The sequence below is a fragment of the Kryptolebias marmoratus genome, linkage group LG9 (genome assembly GCF_001649575.2).
Source record: "Kryptolebias marmoratus isolate JLee-2015 linkage group LG9, ASM164957v2, whole genome shotgun sequence".
Taxonomy (NCBI): domain Eukaryota; kingdom Metazoa; phylum Chordata; class Actinopteri; order Cyprinodontiformes; family Rivulidae; genus Kryptolebias; species Kryptolebias marmoratus.
Genome location: NC_051438.1, coordinates 5,459,110 through 5,468,006, shown reverse-complemented (window position 1 = coordinate 5,468,006; position 8,897 = coordinate 5,459,110). Strand labels below are relative to the sequence as shown.

The window sequence follows — 8,897 nt, the reverse complement described above, 5'->3', positions numbered from 1 at the left end:
AGGACACGCTGGAGGGACTATGTTTCTCGGCTGGCCTGGGAACGCCTTGGGATTCCCCCGGAGGAGCTGGCCCAAGTGGCTGGGGAGAGGGAAGTCTGGGTCTCCCTGCTTAGGCTGCTGCCCCCGCGACCCGACCCCGGATAAGTGGAAGAGGATGGATGGATGGATGGATGGATGGATGGATGGATGGATGGATGGATGGATGGATGGTTATGCATATAATATAATATAATATAATATAATATAATATAATATAATATAATATAATATAATATAATATAATATAATATAATATAATATATATTTTCCTTTCACTATATCAAATGTCTCATCCAACAACAGATATTGCAACCTCACTTAGGGAATATAAATGCACAGAACATTAATTGAAAAAAGGTTGATGTTGGTCTTTTTTTTCTTTCATCTTTTCAACAAATACTTGTGAAGTTCTTGTAAAACTTATCTCTAACAACTAAAGAAATAAAGAGATCTGTCAGTCAACCTGAAAATGGAAGAAGTCAGCTCTGAAATGCTGACTAATTTAAAGGTACAAAGGAATTTATGTGAGTTGAAGCAATATGATGGCTGTGATAGAGGAAGACAGAATGTCTTATCTTTCTGCCGGCATTTCTGAACACAACATGTGGTTTTCCTCTTGCCCTTTTGTGAAAGTAAAAATTTACACTGAACTGCTTCAGTTCACTGAATTGTACTCTTCACAAGAATGAACTCCCTGAATTGTTGTGATCAAAGTTTTTTTTTCTCATCTTTGTGTCTTAATAGTGAAACTATAAATAGTACTTAGTATTACCTGGGGTTTTTTTTTTTTTTTTTTAAGATTACTTAGATTTTTGTGGTGTAACTGCAAGATTCCGTGTGTTCCACACTGACTGACTCACATTTTTCCTCATGCTTATCTGAATGTATTAAAGTTTAGATGAGCACGAAGGAATTCTGCTTATCTTTCTGCAGCTCTTTCTATGAGTGTATTGGGGCAACCACAGCCTCTTTGCCATGTTGATTGCAGTAATTTGTGTAGCTACTGAAGAATTACAGCTCCACCTTCCAACAAGCAAATCCAGTTTGGGGAGTTCCAGTTTGGAGGGTCATAAAATTGAGATGACTTTTTGATAAAAAAATATCTCAATAGGTGTTTTGGTACAGAATATTGATTGAAAAGAAAAAACCCAATCCAGCATTACTTTAGCCACCATATTTGGCCTTCTACTTTATCATAGTTGTGTTATTTCATAAATCCCTCAAATTAACTAACACAGGCAGTATACACTCCTGCAATACAGCCAGAGAGAGTTACAATAAATGATAATAATTAATTTTCCTGTCTAAGTGTGGGACATTTGTGGTTCTGAGTAAAGACATATCTCTTAGTCATAAATAATTTTCAGGCACAAAAAACTACCTGAAAAAAGCTCTGCATTTTAAAATAATGCAGACTACAGTACAATCTCAATTTACAATAAACAATTTTGAACAGTAAAAAATATTACCCCTATCTAGTAAATGTATATACAAAAATGGTAAAATTTGGACTATAGGATGCCAGAAACACTTCATGGTCCCTGCTGAACCAAAACAAGAGCTGTGTTCACACCCCCAGCACAAAATTGAGGTCATTCCCAGTGATGGCTGGACTCACCAGGACTGTCCCTGGTCTCTGATCCTGTTTGAGGTGATCATGGACAAGATCTCAAGGAGCAGGAAAAGGTGGAATGATCTCTCTGGGTTGGGGATGCGTTTTTGCATCAGTGAAGGAGTTCAAGTATCTGGGAGGCATTGCTCCAGTTTGTCACGGAGAAGAAGGAGCTGAGCTGAAAAGTAAAGCTCTGGATCCACTGGTCCATCTATGTTCCAGCCCTCACCTCTGGTCATGAGGTTTGGATCAGTACCAAAAGAACAAGGTCCCACAAACAAACCTGGACTAGCAAATATTATTCCCACACTCACATCTGTGATGTGGACATCGAAATGTACACAGAGGAGACTGTTTGTATCACTTGCTTCTCCAAATAAAAAAAAATCCTTGAGTTTTTGTGTGGGCAGCCTGTTTATTAGAATAGAATAGAAATAGGCCTACTTTAACATTCCCTGAGGGGAAATTCATCACTGTTGCAGCCACTCCAAGAATAGACAGAACAAGATTCACATAAAAAAAATAAAATAAAATGAATAAGTAGAAAATGTAAAACAATAAAACCAGACAAATTACTGTGTTAAACAGAGATGAAGAAGACACACAAATTGAACAAGACTTATTTCACTTTGTAATATTACACACAAGAGAGTTATTGATTCTGAGTGCCCGAAATGTTGACGGAAGTGTTAAACAGTCTGAGGCCCACAGGCAGGAATGACTTCCTGTGTCTCTGTGGAGCATCTCGGTTGAAGAGCTCCTGCATCTTTCCAGGACCTCATGGAGCACGTGGGAAGTGTTGTTGTAAAACGTTTGTCTTCCCATCCAGGAAGCTTTCTCAATTAAAAAAAAGTTTTTAAACTGCATGTGATGCTCTGTTTTTGCAGCTAAAATCACACGCAGAATAATCTCACTCCTTCCACAATGGAGAGTCATTAGGGTCTTTGTTTGCCTGGCTCACAAAAGATATAGTCACATGCATGAAGGTGTTGATTAGAGTGAAAATGACAGGGTATCAGGCTTATTGCTCCTTTGTAAATTTCCGAAATCTGAAATCTGAGACCTGAGACTTCCTTCTCTATTTAAAGTTGATAGTTTTTCTTCTTTGGCTTCCTTCCATCACCTCTCAAATTATCTATCTTCTCTGTCCAAAATATGAACATTTTAGTTCTCAAAAGAGTGTCTCTTATCCTTAAGGTGTAGTAAATATAAATATAAGATGAATATCAGAATTTCAGAGATTTTGCTCCAAATTTTTGCCCGCTCACTAGGTCCATTTTTTTGGCTGTTTACAATAGCCATGATATGCTGCCATAGGAACATAGTCATGTCTGGTCTGACATTCTGTCTCTGCTCTCTCTGAACCATCACTAAACACCTCCCCCTGCTGCTGTCCAAGAGGAACAGAAATGACCCTGATCCAAAATCAGAAATGTCCTGTTTTTAATAAGCTCTCACCTATGGAAAAAAAAAATGACCATACCTCAGTGAAATATGAAGACATTGAGCTAAAATTTGGTGTGGTAGTCGCTGAGAACCATTCAGGACCACATACTGCAAGCGTTAATAGATGTGGTGTTATGTTAGTTTCAAGTTATGACCAAAATGACTAATTCAATCATTTCTTATCACAAGATGATCTCAATCTAAAACTCTGGCATGAACAACGTTGGGTGATATGCATTCTTTCAAGGAGTGCTAGGCCTTCAATTATTAATGTTATGGGACTCAAAATATGTGAAAGTAACATTCAGGCTGTAGACTCTGCAGGAGGAGCTTCCCTTTACCAAAAACAGGCTCTTCCAGAGGGGTTCGAGGGGTTCAACTTGGGCTTTCTTGCCTTAGCTGGGCTTAAGAAAATGTAAAACTCCACTAAAGGATAAGAAGTTTTACTGTGGATGTTCTGATGTTACTGTCATGTTAACAGTCATGTTGCTTTACTCTCTGTGTTTGCTTACACAAAAAAGGGGGGTCCACGCATCATTTCATGCTTTTTCCGCTTAAAATACACTAATCCAACAAATAAAAGTTACAGGGGAAAAAAGCTCTGTTTGCCCTGAGACTTCTTCCATAAAGGACAGCAGGTGTATGGATGTAAAGTGAAGAACATAGGGACCCTAATGATAAGACACCACCTCCACAATCAGAACAAGACGGGAATATTCTTTACGTTTTAGTAAACTGAATAAACTACCTGCTGCTGTTTAGGTCGGGACAGAAAGATCTGAAATGTTTAACTTCATAATCATGAGGTTTATTTAACTCTGAGTCTGTCCCATAATGTACAAATTATTTTATAAATCAAATTAAATGTGTTATTTATTAAATATTCTCTTATGTACTAGAGGTACTAATGAATTATATCAAATATTAACTGTTTAACAGACATAGTAAATCCAGACAAAACTTTTAAAAACATAGTTCACCATCACCTTAATATAATGATGTCATGTTAAACAATTCTCTAAATATTTTAAACACTATTTTTTCCTGCAGTCTGGCTTTTAGTGACCAACAACAGGAAGATGACTGAATCTGAGCTTCCAAAGATATTCTTCAGCATTTCTTGAGCTGCAAGTCATGAGGGAACAAAAAATATTTTTGTTTAAGATTAGAGTTAAAAATCTAAATATTTAATAGATTTGATGATTAAATAAGAACATATTTCTGAATAAACTTTACTTGTGGTGAAGATTTAACAATTAAAATGCTAACATTTAATCAACACAGTAATGATACACTGACTTGTTTAAGACGACAGCAGAATATTTTACCAACGTGTATTTTAAATCTTCCAGCACCGAGCAGAACTACAAGCCCATAAATGTTGTTACAGTCTGATTTTTCTTCCTGGAATATCATTAAGAGCAGAATCAGTGAACAGGTTAAGTTTCTCGCTGACAATTTGTTGTTTGTTTGGTTTTTTTTTTTAAATTAATTTTTACCAATAAATTTCAGTGAAATGATCAGGAGTCAGTAATTGTTTTGTTATATGTGCCCAGAGGAACAAAGCACACAGAGTACATTTCTCTAAGCTGCAACATTTTATACAGTCATGGGGTCAAAGGTCAACATGACTTTTCCAGAACCATTTTGTGGAGGAGGTGAGAAACAAAACACAGTGACAGAAGGAGACTTGGAACCATTGTGTACTTGCAAGTTTGCATGATTGGACGATTGTCCACTGCAGAGACAAGCAGACAAAAGTAGATGAGTTGGAAAAAACAAAAAAAAGAACACACAAAGCAGTTTGATTTCACTACAGTAAACCTCTGTTACCATGGTGATTACCCACACCCCAAAAAAGACTTCTGTTGTTCTGAAAACTCTGACTTTCAGCTCATCATAGCTGACTAAGCTGGAAATCTGGCTTCTGCTGTGGTGTACCTCCTCTGATTCTGCGTTCTGAAGTGGTGCTGCTGTGATGTGTGGAACTGCAGGCAGAGGAACATGTAGAATACAGGTTCTTCTGCTGCAGCTGCAGATGTGACTGGGGCTGCTGCTGGAAACCTGTTTCCTGTTGTACAGAACATGCATCTGTGTACCATCAGAACCACTGCTTAACTCAGTACTTTCAGGGGGAAAAATTGGTGAAACCTTTGTCTCGAATCAGACCTGATAAACTCTCATGAGACGGAGACAAAAGCCCCATCTGTCAGACTGTGTCTCTGTGTCTCAGCTGGTGCTTGTTCTGTTCCTGACACACAGGGTCTGATTGGATCACTGACTGCACCAGTAAACACACAGCTGAGTCCACGTGACCAGCAGTGGGACTAAGACCACAGATGTTCTGCTGCCACCTCCTGCTCTACTGTGGCACCTGCATGTCCAACTGTCCTTTCTAAGTCCATGTTTGTCCCTCCTCTGTCTGACGTCATCCTCCTCCTCCTCTTCTCTGTTGTCTCCTTGGATTTCTCTAAGCTCCTGTGTTCCTGCAGGTGGAGACAGAGACAAGTTGTCTATGCTCGGCAGGGACATGGAGTCCCCACAGTCCAGCCAGTCTGCAGCAGAGGATCGTGGGTATCCTTCCAGTGGCGCAGAGCCTGGAAACAGAAACTTCCAGTAGGAGTCTCCTTGGAACATGTAGACGGAGCCTGAAAGTGAAAAGTGAAAGTTCCTGCTTAGATACCAGGTGTCCCACAGTCAGAGATGCGTCTTTATTCAGAATCTTAGATGTCTCAAACTGAGACATCTGATCCTGATCTGTATTCTGATCTGATCCTTTAGTATTTTAGCTTTTCCAAATTTTGTCCTGTTACAACCACAAAATTAATATTTTATGTTAAAAACCAGGGGTCTCATACAAATGTTGCTCAGAGGCCACCATTTGTCTGAGCAGACTGTTTTGGGGGCCAGACTTTAATGTAGAAAACAATTATTCATCTTTTTAATATTATTATGTAATTAGTAATGTTTGGGTTGTCACAAGAAACAATTGATTAAATTTTGCTGGTGACCCAGATCGGATTCTTTTTTTAATGATGCCATGGCCTTGGTGGAGGTTTGTGCTCTCTGAGTGCTTCTTGTTTATTTTATATTGGGATTCTGCCAACAGAAGTATTAATCATGATTCAGATCCTCACCGTCACTATCTGTGATGATTCCATTAACCCCCTCCTTCAGCAGCTGTGTCCAGGTGTCTCCTTCTTTTGGATCTCCAACTCTTCCCCAGACAGGGCCCTGCTCAGGGTCCCAGACCAGACCCCACTGCTGTGATCCTGCTGTCTCCTCTTCATCATCAGAAGCAGCATCATCTCCATCTAACCTGCCCCCCATCTGGTGAGCAGTGAGGGGCTGAGGGTAGCCATCTTGCAGGGCCAGGTCCCTGAACAGCCAGAACTGAGAACCTGCAAAGACACATTCTGGAGCGGTTAGGTACCTGAAGCAATCTACAAGAATTCTGCTTCATAGCTGATCCAAATAGCTTCACATTGGTTAGAATCTGGTACCAAACTGAGTTCTTACAGAAGTAGTTACTGTTCCAGGCTGTTTCTATAGTCAATATGCTGTAACATACTGTTGTAATCTAGTATCTGTTTAATGAGATCAAAAAATTACCAAAATCAAAAGAATCAGAAGAGAAACAAGATGCTGTGGGCTGGGATTAGTTTTGACACTTCTTTTCAAGGAGCTCCAGGCTACTTAGATCTGTGGGAAAAGTGCTTCGGTTTCCACTGGGATCAAAAACAATAAGTTCAGTTGTATTTTCATTAAAATGTAGGACGTTTAAAGCCATTCAAACTCGCAACAACTCTGACTGTTTTGAGAAATTCCTTTTTTAACATGTTTAAAATTTGAGCGATAGGACTGTAAGTTAATGGGATTTCAGTGAGAACTCCCCTACAAACCCTGAAAAACATTTTGGAGACTCCCTTTTAAATGCTTTTCATCAACTACTCTCCAACAGGACTGTCCTCTTCTGGACAGAGATCTCTGAGGTTGTTCTTGGCATCTGTTGGAGCCACTCGTCCAGTTTTGGGGGTCACAGCACCAAGTGCTTCGATGACCACTGGTACCACTGAGGCCTTGACTTTCTTTAACTATCTATTTCCTCTTTCATCTCTTCAAAATTTTCCAGCTTCTCATGCTCCTTTTTTTTTGATGTTACAGTTGCTTGGGATTGCTACATCTATCACCACTGCTTTCTTATATATATCTTGTCGACCATCGTAATGTTCGATTGGTTAACCATCACCTGTTTGTCAGCCTGGATCTGGACATCCTGTCATTTCTACCAAGGGTGATGGATTAGCTTAAAGTGAAGGGCAACCACCCATGAGGAATAAGGGGCAAGCTCAGAGTTCAAAGATCAGATCTCAGAGATCCTAATGAGTAATTAAAATAATGAAGATAAAAGAAAGATCCTGTTTTTAATGATCCTAATGAGTGATCCCACTAACTGTCTGGGGTTTGATACTGCCACATCTTAGAACAATAAAATATTGCAACATACCACTGATGAAGATGATAGCGTGGTCCAAATGTCTCTCGAGCACAGCGTGAAAACGAGGTAGATCAGGAGGTAGACCCTTCCACAGTCTCCTGACTGAAACCCCCTTGTCTGATACCAAATGCCCCCTGTTGATTCTCCACATCGTCAGACCTGGAAACATGTCATAAACCAGATGGGATGAAGTTACTGATTCTGTAGCAATTTTTATTTAAAACTTATTCCATTAGAAATGCTGTTCTGGGACCATATAGCTGCCATCCAGCTATAAAGTTGGACAAATTGACAACAATATTTTTGTCTGTTTATTCTAAAATCACATCAAATATTTATTGATCACATATTTGTAAATAAGAAATATCAAAATCAAATCTTGTTAAATGAAACATTTATAAATTATATTATTAAATATTACCAAACTGAATAATCTTTCCTCTTGCTCCATTGATATTTTGTATAAAACATTTAGGATTTAGATTTCAGTTATTTAAATGTTTATGACTCAGCCATTCATTAATCCAACATTTATAAATTTATGTCTCCTGTTGACAATTAAAATAGAACTATGCATGTTTATATAATTTTGGATCATTTTAAACTTTATGTTAATACATTTTTGGTTCCTAAGAGAGATGGTTTGTTTCCATTAAAATACACTGCTGTGATTTATCTACTGATCTGTAGCTGAGAAGAAAATTTGGTAAACTCAGGAAGCAAATTTTGACACCTTCATATTTTGATCTGTGGTACCTGGGGGGGCTCTGCGGAAAACAAAACAAATTCTTGTTGGGTCTTTGCTTGCAGACTTGTCCAGACACTACATGGCTTGTTCTCAGATGTTTTCAGAAACACAAATGGTGAACTATTTTTTATGAAAGACCCGATAATTCTGGTGTGACTCATGTATGACCAAAGCTGGCAAAATACCAGACATGTACTGTAGTTAGAAGCCTGTGTTGCATTTCCATACTGTTGTGACAGGTATAAATGAAATTAGAAGATGGCCGGTAAAACTCACTAACTTTAAAACGTGTGCTATCACACCACCAGGCACCACGATAGAACTCTGTTCAGTCTCTTTCTTCCTCTCCACTCTTAACACATGTGTCAGGAACGGGGTGGAAGTAGGCAAACCCTGAGCGCAGACTCATGTTGATAAAAAAAACTAATTTATTTAGAAATAAAAGGCAAACCCAAAACAAAGGCTGACGTGGCAGCAAAACCTAGACTAAATACAAAAAAACATTAACTAACTAAACTAAACCTGAACAGACCTGAGACTAAAGATAAACCACT

The 8,897-nt window shown here is 38.7% G+C and overlaps 1 protein-coding gene across 1 annotated transcript in view; it reads right to left on the bottom strand.

The window, feature by feature from the left end:
• Positions 1–1,408: 1,408 nt before the first annotated feature.
• Positions 1,409–8,897, bottom strand: part of mmp17b (matrix metallopeptidase 17b) — a 23,759-nt gene continuing 16,270 nt past the window's right edge. Inside the window, exons 10-12 of the mRNA XM_017423171.3 lie at positions 7,605–7,754; positions 6,235–6,498; positions 1,409–5,745 (exon numbers count right to left, since the gene is read on the bottom strand). Coding sequence (XP_017278660.1) covers positions 5,372–5,745; positions 6,235–6,498; positions 7,605–7,754 — 788 coding nt within the window. The 3' untranslated portion in view covers positions 1,409–5,371. The remainder of the gene's footprint in view (positions 5,746–6,234; positions 6,499–7,604; positions 7,755–8,897) is intronic.